This window comes from Populus alba, chromosome 12 (genome assembly GCF_005239225.2).
Source record: "Populus alba chromosome 12, ASM523922v2, whole genome shotgun sequence".
Lineage (NCBI taxonomy): Eukaryota > Viridiplantae > Streptophyta > Magnoliopsida > Malpighiales > Salicaceae > Populus > Populus alba.
Genome location: NC_133295.1, coordinates 3,515,579 through 3,532,021, shown reverse-complemented (window position 1 = coordinate 3,532,021; position 16,443 = coordinate 3,515,579). Strand labels below are relative to the sequence as shown.

The following is a 16,443-nucleotide window of genomic DNA, read 5'->3' as shown; positions in this document are numbered from 1 at the left end:
ACCCGATAAACTAGTTAATTTCCACCAACCTTAAATTGATCCAAATGATTGTTATTGGCAGCAAAAGTTATGAACATATTCATGTCAAGAAGACCAGAGGACCTCGCTTGTTATCTTCCAGGGATATACATGTTTCTAGATTTCCTCAATACATAATCAAGATTCAAGACAGAATATGTACAGCTATGTTTTGTAGCAAGAAAAGATTAATTAAGATTGAAAACTTGTTGATAAAAATAACTGAAAACACATCAAGCTCGCCGTTTACTCAACCGCCATGAATTTGGTTCGTGATATCTATCATAGAGAGGTTCAACGCGTTCTTGACGCTTTCGCTTGCTCATTTTTGTAGGATCTGCCACTTTAAAGAATCTGGGAGCAAGTTCCACGAGCCATTTGGGATCTACAACTGTGCCCTCACGCATGTACTCCTTTGTAGTCATTACCAGCTCGTGGTATATGACCCAGTCCGGTTGTCTCTGGAAAAGTGCACTGCTGGGGTGGATATAAACTGGCTGGTTCTCAACTAAAGTCCTATAACCCTCCTGCGGGTCCTTTCTGGCCACATGGAAAAAGAATCCAGCTGCAATTGCTTTCCTTATCTTGGTAAAATTCTTCCCAGCACTAACAACATCCAATTTATACCTGAAATCCAACAGCAGTCTGAGTTATAATCATGCAATCAGACAACATGTACTAGTTTAAAATTTGACAGACAATGAACTGGAATAATCATTAGCAACAACTATCTATGAATATCCTAGACAAATGGCATTACATACTGGCAGAGGATTAGTTTTACCACTAAGAGTGCGCTCACACAATTCAAGGGATGAGAAAATTCATCATATCTCATAGGTTACGAAAGTAATAAAATGCGGCATATAATACATAAGAAAATTGCAACCAAATGAACCTTGACTTTGCTTGAGTGACTGGCAGTTAGATGTGTTTCCCCTGTCATCCCCAAAAACAAGTGTAGGCATACTAATTGAATTAGTGACAAATTGAAAAATAAAAATAAAAAAGAATATAATACTAGCCTCACCAATTCAAAAGCATGTGCAGAATATGTCATATATATCAGGACAAATATGCAATTAGCAGCCTTTTCATCCTAACATGCTCAGTAACATGCATGTCAGTATCCTATAATTTGCAATAATAAGTATATCGATATAATTCTACAATAGTCAACCACAACCATATTGACCAAGGTCAAATATCATTTTTCTTAATCATACACAAGGCTCAGAAAATCAACAGTTAGCATAAATAAAGAAAACATTGTGCAAGGCCGATAAAATAACATGAAAAAAACAGTAGCTAAAACAATATAAGTTGCATATTTTACTTGTCCATTATGCTTAGAAGCTGTTTTCTGACATCCTGCGCTCTCCTCAAGGATCGAGATTGGACAAAGTTCTCAAAACACCAAGGTCCTGAAAAATTCTTGGCTTTCCAAGCCTCATATACAGCAAGCAAAGTCAGATGGTCTCCCTCAGGCTGGAAAAACTTGGCCCTCTTCTGATCAGCCAGCGCTTGTTTTTCTCTGGGTCTGTAAAAGATGTTACCAGTAGTGATCATGGAAATAATAGTTAAAATCTCATCGGTGCACCCAAGGTCTACACTGGCCAGCAACATTTTCGACAATGGTGGTTCCAGAGGAAATTCTGCCATTTTCCTCCCTAGTTTGGTCAGAAGTCCTTCCTCATCCAGGGCTCCAAGGCTATATAGCTGTTCCAAAGCAGAAATCAGGGCCTGGGGTGAAGGCGGATCCATAAAATCAAAAGACAAAAGGTCATTGATTCCCATGGCCTTCATTGTAAGTGTAGTGAATCCTAGATTAACTCTTTGGATTTCTGGAACCGAGGTGGGAGACATCTCATTGCGGTATGCACTTTCTGTGTAGAGACGATAACATTTTCCAGGCCCAGTACGCCCACCACGTCCAGCTCGTTGCTTGGCAGATGCTTGCGAAATTGGTGTTATAACCAGAGAATCAAGCCCTTGCTTTGGATTATACACATTCTGCTTGGCAAACCCAGGATCAATAACATAAAAAATTCCATCAATTGTTAAAGAGGCTTCAGCAATATTGGTTGCCACAACCACCTTCCTCTTCCCAGGGGGGACAGGTTCAAAAATTCTTGATTGCATTTCACTAGGAAGAGCACTATAAACAGGTAATATGATCAATTCAGGAACATTTTTTCCTAACCCTTTCATCCTCTCATAAAGAGACTGGCATGCAAAATCAATCTCCTCCTGACCTGTCAAGAATAGAAGTATATCACCTTCAGGTTCCGTCAAGTGGATTTGCAAGACAGTAATCAGAGACGCATCTAAATAGTCACTTTCAGGCTGTTTGGTGTACATTATCTCTACAGGAAAAGTTCTACCAGGAATCGTGAATATGTTACAGTTGAAGAAATACCCCGAAAATTTCTCTGCATCCAGTGTGGCTGACGTGACAATCAAGCGAAGATCAGGTCTTCTCTTCACAAGTTTCTTGAGTAACCCAAAAAGGACATCAGTGTTAATTGTTCTCTCATGAGCCTCATCAAGCATTATCACTGAGTATTGAGAAAGGTTTTCATCAATCAAAATCTCCCTAAGAAGCATACCATCTGTCATATACTTGATCACAGTATCTGGTCCAGTGCAATCCTCAAAACGAATAGCATAGCCAACTTCCTCACCTAAACGACAACCAAACTCTTCAGCCACCCTCTTGGCTACAGACATAGCAGCCACCCTACGAGGCTGAGTACATCCGATCTTACCCCTTGTAGTGTAGCCTGCCTCAGCAAGATACTGTGTCACCTGGGTAGTCTTGCCTGAACCTGTCTCACCAATAACAACCAAAACCTGATTTTCATGGATAGCCTGAATTAACTCTTTTTTCAATTTGTAAATTGGCAAGCTCTGCCTCTGTTCCTGGATAGATAGCTTGGATCTCTGCCCAAACGTCAATGCTTTCCCAAATGCATCCTTCTTCCATTCAGGCATGTCATAAGCAGATAAGCCAACACCACGCAGCTCCTGGGCAAGATGCCTCTCACCAGTCTCAGGCATTGGGTCTTCCCAAGGACGATTAAGATCCTTTGGTATCGAATCAAGCATAGTCCTCTGCTGCTGGTCCCTCACTTCTCTCCTCTCCTTTATAAGTGCAGACTGAAGAGCAGCTGCACGACTTAGCGAACCTTCAGGATTCTTAAAAATCTTCACTGGTGACACATCAACAGAATACCTAGTCTGCCCTTGCAAAAATGCAGGCTCATCCTCGTTCATCTCAATCTCAAGCTCTTCCTCAACTCCCTCTTCTTGATAAAGAAACCCATCTACTTCATCATCATACATGGGGTGCTCTTGCGCACTCAAAACTCCTGAAGCAATCAACTGTTTCGCTTCCCACTTCTCTGGAGAGCTCATTCTCTTCAAAGGCCTCCTTGATGGACCAGTATCCTCCTCCTCCTCCACGATCCTAATCCCTGACAACCCTGTCCTAGTCACTGGCCCCTCCTTAGATGACCCCAAAGCATTACTCCTAAAACCATCCTCCTCATCCCGCTTCTTCAAGGGAAGCAAATCCTTCCCACTATCCTGATCAACATCCCTCATCGAAAGACTCAACTTGTTCCCTGAAATCGAAATCACCTTAACATAAACCTCCTGATCCCTCTTCACAGCATCCTTCGCATTCCCAAGTCTCCTAGTTGCAATCTGTGAAACATGAACCAAACCCTCCTTCCCCCTAAAATCACTCAACTGCACAAAACAACCCGTATCCATCACCCTGGACACCCTCCCCTTATAAACCCCATACAATTCCAGCTCATTACTATTCCCACCACCATACCCTTGTCTCACATTCCTTCTCTCCCTCTCACCTTCACCATCCTCTCTATCATAACCGTGTCTCACATTCCTTCTCTCCCTCTCACCTTCACCACCCTCTCTATCATAACCGTGTCTCACATTCCTTCTCTCCTTCTCGCCTCCACCATCCTCTCTATCATAACCGTGTCTCACATTTCTTCTCTCCCTCTCCCTTCACCATCCTCTCTATCATACCCCTCTCTCCTTCTTTCTCTATCTCTCCTCGTATCATACCTATCTCTATATCTATCCCTATCTCCATCCCTCCTATCTGTCCTTCCATGTTTATCTTCGGCATCTCTTTCTCTATGCCTTTCCTCATTCTCTCTTCTACTTTTCTCTTTAGCTTCAATTTCCAATTCCTTATCAATTTCTTTCACTCTGTCTCTGCTATCTTGAATCGAAAGAGCTTTAAATTTAGAATCTTTACCTGACCCATCGCTCTCCATATCCTTTTTCGCCTCCTTCTCCGCTTTAGGCGGCAAAATCGCGTGAATAATCGTCAGCAATGTCCGTACAAAGTAATCAGGCATTTCAGCTCCGTTTTCCTTCAGTTTGGCGTCGAACTCATCTACTGTGTCGCAACTCCGACCTAACTCGGTGATGAACTCAGCTAGGATTTTATCGCCAAACCCTAAGTGAGTTTCGAGTTCGCTGCAGACCTTGGAGACGAGGGAGAGGTACTCGAGTTTCTTCAATCCGGCGTCGTTTTCAGCTGCGGCTACCATTTTGGAGAGTTGAAAAGGGGAGATCGTGGAGAGAATTTTTCTTTTTAAGGTTTCGATTTAGGGATGGAATTTGAAATTGATTGAAGTTTTTCCTTTTTTTTTTTTTTGTGATCTGATATGAATTTGATTCTCTCTGTTTAATTTTAAAGACCTGACGTTTTTCGAAGGGCGGCTGAAAGGGGTGTAGAAAATGAACGAAGGCAAAGAAAAAGCCCAAGTAATCTCTGGATAATAATAAAGTTATTTCATTAATTCCAAGTGAAATAATCCAATTAGTAAGGTATATAGTACAGTCTCACGCTATATAATAATAAAAATAAATATTTGGTAAAAAAGGTAACCATTTAAATTATGAAAAAAATATTTTTTAGTTAAGAATTTTTTTATTCATATATTTATTTTATTTTAACAAAATAATTTTTTTTATTAGTAACATGTTTTTTAAATAAAACTAAAGTAAAGGGAACTAAATAAATATTCTTAAAACATTTTAATAATTTAAATTAAGGAGAAGAAGTGTACCTCTTTAATCAAAATTCTTTTTTTATTTATTTTTTTGAAAAAAATATTTTTTTCATATAATAAATATTTTTTTTAGAGTAAAAATATATCATGATTTGAAAAGCAAGTTTTCAATTAAAAAAAATCATGACTCAATAATTTTGAATGAAAAAAATAAAAGAATAATTAATTTAATATAATTATATAAAACTAACAATAGAAAATAATAAATAGATATCGTATTCTTCTCAAATATTCATGAGCAAATATTTAATAGTATTATTATCAAGAATTTCATTTTTATTTGAAAACATTGGTATAATTCCAATAATTTTCTAAATATAATTTTAATAATTTATTCTAAAAAAAATAAAAAAAAAAACAAAAACTCAAGGGCAATTTTAAAAGGTGAGGTATATTAGGCATTAATTACATGCTTGTGCACTTGCCCATATGCTGTTTGCTCAAGTAAAAAAAAATTTTTTTTTTTTAAAAATAAAACAAATAAAGCGTTGTCCATTATAATAAGTTTTGATTATCTCTAATGACTGAAAAAATAAGATTTAGGTTTTCAAAACTTTAAAACTCAAATTTTAATTTGCTTTTATCTGAAAACATAAAAAAAATAGTGTAAGAGTTTAATTGACATTAAAATTGTTTTCTTTTTAATCAAAATATGATTGATTTAAAATTTTGTGTCTTTCCTCTTCTGTAATATCTTTCTCACTTGTCTCTCAACTTGTAAAAATTGAAACATAAGGAAAACTAAATTTTAAGATTAAAATTGTTAGCTCAAATGTATCTAAGCTGTTATGGATTAATTATTTTGATGACAACAATAAATCTAATATATAAGTCAAAGGTTTTAATAATGTAGGAATTCTTCCTATCAAATTGAAACAATATGGATTTCTTGTATGCAAACATGACTTGAAAATGCCTAAACTTATTTTCATTTAATTAAGTATTTATATAATTTAATTTGACATCATAGAAATAAATTTTATCCAAATTTATTTTAATTATTGAATGTCATCATCAAAAAATATTATTATTGCGAGAACCATACATACTAAAAAATACCTTATGAGAAATTCTCTTATTAAACGTTTTGGTATTATCATTTAATTTTTTTTAAAATGAACTTTTATCAAATATACTATTGTATTTTTTTATCACTAAAAAGCTTTTTATCTATTTTTTACTAAAAGACTATATCACGTGAGCTCATTTTTTTTTTTTATCCATTTTTTGCTAAAACAGTAAACTTATAATTTTTAGAAGCGTTATACTTAACTCTTTTTTCACTCAATAGCTAGCTAACTTGTTTTAAGCGATTAGTTTACTTTTTACTAAAACTCTTGCGACAACTCCTTTTCTTTTAAAATTAATGATATAGTCATTCCTAAAAATATACATGGATTGTGGGGTCTTGATTTTAAATTGAGATCCATTTATAGATTACACTAATCTAATAATCCATGTGTATTTCTAGAGTTTTTTCTTGTTGTATTTTTTTTATACTTAGCATTACTTTTTTTAAAAAAAACTAGAAATAATCAATTATTGGCTAATTATTTTCTATGATATCACACCCTACTTAAGTATGCAATCCTTAATATATGGATACCAAGTAATATCTTCCTAGAGAGATTTTTATTAAATAGCAGTGACACTAAAGTATGAAATGATTTGCCTAAATAAAAGAAGAAAAAATGTCTAGATGCTATAAATTCAAGATGCCGGTCCTTGCCCATTTTCACTTGTCCACTAGCTAAATGCCGACGTCCCAATGATTTTTAACAGCATCAGCATCACCAAACTCATAAAAAAAACCAGTTTAAATTGTGGCTAATTAAAAATTATGGAATATGATTGACTTTTCAAGAAGAAAAATAAATATAAAATTATTTATATGTATTGTTGTATTAAAACACTCGCAATTTAAACTAGCTCGACATCATATTAATAATAATAAAAAAAAAAAACTCATACTTTGTATGTTTTATATTTTTGTTAAATTCTCACACCTTCTCTGTTTTAATAGAATCAACATTAGATCTAGCTAAGTATTGACTAGTAATTTATTGTCCAAATCCAACTAGATCAAGGGATATTGAATATTGAAAACATGAACATTTTCTTCTTCTTCTCCTCCTCTTGATCATTTGAGATAAGGAACAAGTTTAATTTCCATGGGAGTGATAAAAGTAAATCCCGACTTGGTAAATAGTCTCTATTAGTCACTTTTCTAAACTTTTTTTTTTTTAATTGCAATCTATATTTCAAGACTTAATTAAAAAAAAAAGCTGAGATATTAAATACTGAAATCAGTTATATTTTTATTAAAATATTTTTTTCCGTCTTCTATATATGTCAACTTCTCAAAGCTTTAAAGTTAGGCTAAAAATATATATTATTTTTTATATCAATACATTAAGATAATTTATAAATATAAAAAAATTAACTTAAATAAAATAAAATAAAAAATTTATAATTTTTATTAAAGACATTTTTAAAATACCATAAAAACAAACTGATCCAAGTGAAAAAATGAAAAAATTAGAGTGTGTTTGGTATTATTAAAAAAGTAGTTTTATAAAAAGTACTTTTAGTTGAGATTGGGTTGGAAAAATAGGTGTTTGGAAAACTGTGGTTGAAATTGAGATTGAACAAAAAGTAGTTTAATGTGTTTGGTTAAAAAAATGTTTTTCAAATTGAATGTTAATCATTTTTAATTTAAATATTGTAGATTAACTACTGTTATTACATCATGAAATAAATAACAAATATTTTTTATTATTTCATTAAACTATATGTAATGTCATTACATACAAAATCTATCAAATAAGTGATGAAGCGACATCAAAATACACTTCTCGCCCTTTTTTCGTAGTTCTATGAAATGAAAATTTAGAGTTAACAAACACCAAAAAACAAACTGTTCTAAGTGATATATCAAAGCAAAATCACTTCTCGCCCTTAGCTATGAAATGAAATTAGAGTTCACCACAAAGCTATGAAATGAATCTAAAGACAAATCACTGTTTATGTGAGCCAGCTACTGGCTAGTACTGACTCTTGGCTTTCTTGACAGGTCTGTGACTTTTGAGGTAAATCAAAATGTTGTCCACGTACTTGTCCTGCCTATCCCTATCGCCAAACAAACCACTCATCTCCTTGGCCCTGTCTCTATACATCTTCCCTTCTTCACTCACCATCACCAGTCTCAATGACTCAGCCACTGAGTCTCTAGTAAAAGACCCATCCAGCTCGTTTCTTGGTATGGAGTACCCAATCTTCTTCTCCTCCAAAACCCTAGCATTTATCCCTTGATCTGAGTAGAATGTTAGAAGTATGAGCGCCTTCTGAAACGTAAGTGCCTCCACCACAGAGCTCCACCCAGAGTGAGTCAAGAACCCAGCAATCGATTCATGAGCCAAGATCATGAGTTGAGGAGCCCAAGTTGTGCAAACCACTCCTTGTCCTTTGGTTCGCTCCTCAAACCCAGGCGGTAACTCAATCAAGTCAGTATCCGAAATCCCACGCCGCGTCCTGAGAACCCAGAAGAATGGCAAACCAGACAACTCTAACCCGAGTGCTAACTCGGTTAGCTGGGCTTGACTTGGTTTTGCCTCGCTACCGAAAGCTACATACACTACCGAGCTCTTCTCTTGCATGTCAAGCCACTTCTTCATTGAACTCCAAGCGTCTGAATTTTTCTCTTCTAATTCGTACTCTACAGGAGGCAGCTGACCAACCGGGAAAACGGGTTTCTCGTGGATAGTTTCGAGAACTTGGAGCCATTCTGGTTCGATCTCGAAGGAGGACCGAACTGCAATAAAATCACATGATTTTAGACACAAGCCCCAACGCATCAAGTCGTTGACACCTGAAGCATCATCCTCAACACAGTCAAATGTGTTCATGATGTCATAGTACTTATAAGCGACTGTTGTCTGAAACGATACCCACTTTGGTGGGATAGTGAAATCTTCGGGTTTTTTGCGATAATCATCACCGTCGATCAAGGGCGATGGCGGACCAATAAAGGCCACCATCGCTGCAATGCATATAGAGCTTTTGATGCCCAGTTGAGCCGCAATTTGCCCGGTCCAGTATTGAGCAAAATCGTAGAAGATCCAATCTGGATTTAAGGACTCAAGAACCTTGGCAAAGGGTTCTTGGACCTTGTCAAGGGCTATCTTGAGATATTGTACCTTGTTAGCTGGCAAGTCGATTGTGGCCTCAGCATCTGGAGGGAGACCCTCTACTTGGGGCAACGGCAGCTTTACAAAGTGTAGAGTAGACGATACATCTGCAGGTGGTTTTGGGAGGCGATCGATGTTTCTAGGGGTGGATATGAAGGAGATTTTGTGACCCTTTGCAGCAAATAGTTTGGCAAGCTCTAGCCATGGCATCATATGACCAAAGGCTAGCCATGGGAACATGGCCACATGAATCTTATCATCACTATCTGCCATTAGAACTGAAACTGCCAAGCAATAAAAGCAAAATAGAGAAAAGAAAAGAAGTTGGTTATATATGGCCTTACAGGGATGAATGTTTGATGCTTTGATTGTTGAACACCAATGCAGTCAACTATAGCTTGATCGGCATGGATGGCTTCATGAAAAAGCACTGCTAGTGCTTGGGGGTATTTATATTCTAGCACCAAGCCTCGGGGAGAGAGAACAAATTCAGATCTCTATGACTGGGAATCAGTAACCCACCTTCAGCGGTGGGATATGTAAGATAATAAATTATTATTTTTATTATAGTACAGAATTGGCATCTTTCAAGTAATTTTTTGCTACTAGGGAGTATCAACAGTGATTTTTTATGAATTTTATTATATATATAAATAATGATTTTTATATATATATTTTGGTATGTTTATCTTCTTCTTTTTCCTTCAAAAACAATGATAGAAAATAATTAATAGGATAAACTAGTTATTCCCTAGACTTGATAGTTTTTTTCTTATTTTACCTTTGATTTGATTTCTCTCTCTCTTTGGGATGCTAGAGCCAAGTAATAGCATCAATAAATTTGAGTCATGAGATGGATTAACAAATTGGTACTCCATTTAAATGGAAAGTTTTAATGTTAATGATAAAAGGAAGATTAAGATTTTTTTTTTTTAATTCAGGTTGTCCGGGCCAGTTTACACACACCACGACTAATCCCAGACCTTCTAAATATCCTACAAGCAATAGACAGATAAGATACTGCGAAGTGACAAACATATATGTTAAGCCTTAAACCAAGATACAAAATAAAGAAATCCTTGTCAGGACGCTGGACTTAGAAGCTCGATGTAAGATCTTTCTTTCTTGAACTTTACTTGTGAGCTAGCAAAATGCTTTGATTTTTTACATGTAACTGACACCAATATAATTAGCTATACTAATAAAATATGGAGATTTTGTTGCACTTTCTCCAAAATATTGCATTATCATGAGAATTGAGACCCATTCCCATAACAAATAATTTTTTTTTTAAAAAAAAATTAAAGAGTGGTTAAATTATTATAGCTACACTCATGAAATATTATTTACTTGAATAATATTTTATAGTTTTTTTTTTAATTTTATCATTTAATATTATTTTGTTTGGAAATTAAACTTTATAATTTTTTCAATTTGCTTTATATAGAGTTATTTTGGTCTTATAGATTTAGTTTTTTTTCTTGATTTTAATGTTTAACATTGGATTTGTTGGAAATGAAATTTCATAATTATTTTATTTTATTTTTATGAAGTAATCCTAGTTTTATAATTCAGATTGTGAGTTTAACATATTAGCCTTCAAGTTAGCTTGGATTGCTTTTTTTATTGTTTTTTTTTTTATCATAATTAGATATTGAGTTGGTTAGAAATTATACTTCATAACTTTTTTTATTATTTTTTTATAAGCTTATTATGATTTTATAACCGAACAGGTTTAAACAAGTTAATCCATATTGATTCAGGTTATTTTTTTGTCCATTTCAATTCAATACTATTATGTTTTTCAATGGCATCCTTAATAGTAGATTGATTAAGAATTGAAAATTCATAATTTATTTTGATTTAATTTTTATAGGTTATCATGGATTCATGATCTAAGTCATATATTTAAAAATTAATCCAGATTAATATAATATATCAACATCTCAATAATTAAACAAAAATATCATCTAACATGTCACTGTATTAATATTTAAAAATATATCTTTTAATATATATTATATTTTAAATTCATGATTAATCTTTTTATTATAAAATATGTTATTAATATTTAATTTTTTTATATTAAAAAAATTAAACCAACCCGCTTGCAAAATCATCTACTACTATTTTGAAGCATTAAAGGATAGGGTAATCGTCATGCTCAATACATTCTTTGTCGCAGAGCAGAGCTCGGGATAAACGAGGCGCGTGTATTTAAGATGGCAATGGATGATATCGAATCAATAAGTGTTTGTATATCGCATTCCCTCCCATCACTCTTATTTATTTTATTTTATTTTCTATTAAGGGAAGTCTCATCATTTGGATCTAGTCGCAATCAAAGTTAGAGTGGGTTACTGGATTTGATAACCTCTTAGATACACAAATATTTTTTTATAATTTTTTTAATTTATATCCTTACAAAATATAAAATTTTTTTCCACTGTGCAGGAATGAGAGGACAATCTGCCTTTTGAATAGTGTTTGGAGAAGATTTTTAACAAATTGGGTAATTACAATATAAAATTTTAAAAATTAATTAATTGATATAGGAGTAAATTCTTTTGAAAAAATAGCATAGCTTAATTATGTGACGCTTCAAAACTTTTTGGTCATGTATTAATTAATTATTTAATTAGATTTTTGTGCTAATTTTGACTTATTTGATCGATCAGTTTGTAATGGATATTGAAACCGGTTAAACGATTCAGAAAATAACAAAAAAAAATCTTAAAATTACTAAAATTAAGGGTCCTAGTGAGATTTTTATATTTAAAGATCTAACGGTCTGCATAGCAATGCAATAACTAATACAAGGAAACCAACATTTAGAAATTCCTGTTAAAATTTGAGCGCGATCCAACGATCGGATCAAAAGTTATAATCTTTTTAAACTGTTATTCTGGTATGGTGCGACCAGACATCTTCTTGGACCTAAATCTATCCCACCGATCCATAAATACATATGTTATGCTATCCATGTAATATGTTTAATGTAACAACCCTAACTATATAAACCCAAATTATATGATATAAATTCATAGCTACCAATTATATATATATATATATATATATATATATATATCACTGAAATTTCGGCAGAATTTTCTCTGTTTTCTTTGATACCAAGTTATCGACTCAAAGATTTCTCAACCTATAACATCAATCAAATTCTCATCCCATCATTTGGACTTCCAAAACACAAGCATATAACAATATCTCATTGATATTTGCTATAGAACAATTAGTTCAAGCAAAATAATTCATAGCATGCATCGTTTTTTTTATATATATAGTTGTGCTCAAAATATGTAAACAACCAACAATACATCTATCCTAAAAATAACAACATCATAACTTACATCATTTATAATTCAATATGTTAAACATAAAATTAGAAAAGTAAATCGTTTGGAGCATGTTATTTACCTCACTTTGATAAGGATTTAAGGAAAAAATGCAAGAAAAAATCAAGTTTCCTTCTCCTCCCTCTTCAAACCCTAGCTTGAATTTTTTCTTCCAAAGCACTCATCACTTTGTAATCACCTTCTTTTAGTGTTTAACTAAGTTAATCACTTTAATTACTCAATTTTAATTAGTGAAATTAACAAGAATTTGTGTAGACAAATCACACAATTTCCCCCCTTCTCTTGGTTTCAAACTCTTGGCTAAAAGAGAGAAAAATTAAAGCATTCATAGTCTAGGTTTTATTTATTTACACATTGGCCCTCATTACTTTTTATTTCTATTTTTGTCACTTAATTCTTTTTTTTTTTACTTAATTACACTACAACACCTTACCTTTTATTCAATTGTGTCCATTTACAATACTTGAAATCCTTTTATTTAATCTATTCGGTATTTTATTTTGTTCAGATTATAATTTATCAGGTTTTTACATTCTCCTCCGCTAAAAGGAAATTTTGTCCTTGAAATTTGAACCTCATACTTGAATCTATGAAAAATTCAGGGTGTTTCTGTCTTATTTGAGATTCTCTTTTCCAAGTCACCTCTTTGATCTGAGAATTCCTCTATAATATCTTAAATGATCTTTTTATTCCTCAATTCTTTCACATTGTAATCTAATACTTTCACCGCTTCATTTTAAATTTTAAATTCTCATCAATTTTCATAGGAATTTGAAGCAAAAACCCGAGATGGATCTACTTTAGCCTTTCTTAATAGAGAGACATGAAACAAGTCATGGATTTTGGCCAGATAAAGAGATAGAGCTAATCTATAGGCCACAGGCCCGATCCTTTTGGTGACCTCAAAAGGCCCAACGTACCTTGACGTTAGTTTTCTTTTCATACCTAATCTTAATACATGTTTCCATGGGGCTACTTTTAAGAATACTTTGTCACCAATTTCAAACTCTAGGGGTCTTCTCCTATTATCTGCATAACTGTTCTGCCTATTTTGGGCCGCTTTCATTCTATTCCTTAGGATTTTTATCTTTTCTAAGGTAATTTGTACTAGCTCTAGTCTAATTAATTCTATATCCCCTACTTCTTCTAGCACACTGGTGTCCGACATCTTTTACCATAAGGCTTCATAGAGAGCCATTCCTATTATAGCCTGGTAGCTTTTGTTGTAAATGAATTCCACCAGTGGTAGATGATCTTCCTAATTCCCCTCAAACTCTAATATACAGACTCCTGGTAAATCCTTTAATATTTGAATAGTCCTCTCAAATTGACTATCAGTATAAAGATGAAAAGCGGTGTTTAAATTTAACCTCGTTCCGAGACCCTGTTAAACACTTGGCTATAACCGAGAGGTAAACCTTAGATCTCGATCTGAAACTATTGACGTTGGCACACCATGTAACCTTACTATTTTGTTTACGTATAATTTTGCCAATTTCTCTACTAGTTCGTCATTTTCATTGGCAAAAAGAGTGTGGATTTAGTCAATCGATTCACAACAACCCAAATAACATCGTTCCTTTTTTTTTCCTCTAGGTAATCTAGATACAAAATCCATTGTGATATTTTTCCACTTCCACTCAGGTATCAATAATGGCTGTAAAAGTCCATCTGATTTTTGGTGTTCCACCTTTACTTGCTGGAAAACCCCACACTTAGCCATATATTCAGCCACTTATTTCTTCATATTCGGCAACCAATAAAATTCTTTTAAATCTCGATACATTTTAGTACTTTCAGGGTGTGTTGGAAGTCTCGACTCACGAGCCTCCTGTAAAACTTTCATTTTCAATGTTTGATCACCTGGTAAGTGTATTCGTCTTCAAAGGACTACCATTCCATATTTCTAGATTTAGAATGATGTCTCGATTCCTGACCTCACCTTTTCCCTTATCTTACAAACTTTTAGATCTTCTTATTGAGCTTCTAGTACTCCATCTCGAAGGGTTGACCTCATTCTTAACTGAGCCATTAATGACTCATCCGGTCCAGTCTCTACCTGGGCATCAATCTTTCTTAACCCTAGCAATTCTTTTTCATCTTAATCCTCCCGCTAAGCATCTGTTGTCTTGACCTTATGACTAAAAGCATCTGCGACTGCATTTGCTCTCCCCGAATGGTAATCAATTACACAATCTTTGACCTTATAAATTTTTTTCATAAGGAAGAAATCGTACAAAACTGTGTTCTTATCTCTCTTTCCTTTTTTCAAACTTTATGTTCATGCAAAAACTCTCCCATCCCCCTTTCATGTTTTTTTGAAACCTTATATTGTTCCCAACACCTCTTTCCTCTTTTTTTTTCAATATATTATTTGCACCTAGCTTATACTTTATATATATATATAGAAGATATGATCAAGAAAGCAACCTTTATTGCCCTTTCCCTATAAACTAAACCCTTTCTCTCAGTAAAACACATGAAGAAATTTTACTAGAGATAGGATAAAAGTCTATGACATCTTCTAAGAGCTAAGGTTGTTTATGATTGTTCATTACATGAGGTGCATTTATTGGTTATTTAAATCAAACTCTTATAATTAAGAAGCATAATAAATATGACTATTCAAATGAATGAGTGCATTAAAGATAAGTTAAATGATGTGGCATTTTTATTGTGTATAAAAATAATATTCACCCTCTTATATTTCATTGTTGATTATAATAGTGCAATTTTTAAAAATTTCAATTTGATCCTCAAATACTTTTTTAGCACAATTGAGCCCAAATTAAAGAATAATTGAATTTTTTTTTATGAAGGTTAAATTAAAAGATAAAAAATTGAAGGGCAAAACAAGGGTGATATGGGTGCCACGTTCAAATTTATTTGTAAAGTATATTTTTGTCTTCTCACCTACTAAGAACTGGAAAATGATGAAAATGAAGCTTAATACTGAAATGAAATTTTTTAAAATAGCTGGAATCTAGCCTAGAGAGAGAAAAGTGTTAGTTCTTTGATTTCGGCTACCAAAACATTAGATTTTTGTTCCAAATGGTTTCTGTTTAATAAGGGAAGTCTGACTTAAGTGTTTTTTTTTTTTTTACCTTGAAAATGCCTAAAAAAGCTAAATATGAGATCGAGAAGAAATTGGTTTCCAAGTTGATTTTGAATTTTTGACTGGTTTTTTGCACTTTTAAAGGTTAAAGATTGGTTTAAACATGTTATTAGGATATTTTTTAGGTGTTTTAGGTTAAAAATAGATTTTTAGAAAAAAAAATATCAGTCATCCTGATTTTTCAACCACTATGGTGGCTAGAATTTGGGTATGCTAAACGATGTGTTATCTGATGTGTCTTTTAAAAAAAAATCAGCTAGGACAAACGACATGCTATTTTCCCTATCATCTAACAATAATAATAATAAGGGCCCGCGTGGCTGAACCTAACATGGCAGACTCACACAAGCCCTTTAGGCATGGGCCAAACACTAAGCTTGGCCTCATTCTTTTCTCTCTCTTTTTTTAATAGTTTTTTTTTCAATTTTGTTTTTTTAACAATAATGCATTATTTGATATTTTGTCAAATAAATTTTGTGTTTATATTTTAATTAGATTGTATGATTTTTTAATGTTTAATTTATAAAGAGTATACCAGCTTCTATGAACAAGGTTATAGTTTTTATAAACAAGTTGAATAAATCAATTAATAGCCGGGGGCAAAAAGATCAAATGTTTAATTTATAAAGAGTATA

The 16,443-nt window shown here is 33.3% G+C and overlaps 2 protein-coding genes across 2 annotated transcripts; both read right to left on the bottom strand.

The window, feature by feature from the left end:
* Nucleotides 1–35: 35 nt before the first annotated feature.
* On the bottom strand, nucleotides 36–4,833 carry LOC118044382 (probable pre-mRNA-splicing factor ATP-dependent RNA helicase DEAH5). Its single transcript, XM_035052655.2, is given in 3 exon segments — nucleotides 36–645; nucleotides 1,355–4,058; nucleotides 4,061–4,833. Coding segments are annotated over 3 exon segments (3,648 nt in total). The 5' UTR covers nucleotides 4,611–4,833; the 3' UTR covers nucleotides 36–251.
* Nucleotides 4,834–8,084: 3,251 nt separating this feature from the next.
* Nucleotides 8,085–9,963, bottom strand: LOC118044384 (UDP-glycosyltransferase 91A1). The gene has a single exon (XM_035052656.2). It carries the CDS (start codon nucleotides 9,593–9,595, stop codon nucleotides 8,180–8,182), a length of 1,416 nt encoding a protein of 471 aa, XP_034908547.1. The 5' UTR covers nucleotides 9,596–9,963; the 3' UTR covers nucleotides 8,085–8,179.
* Nucleotides 9,964–16,443: the final 6,480 nt, after the last annotated feature.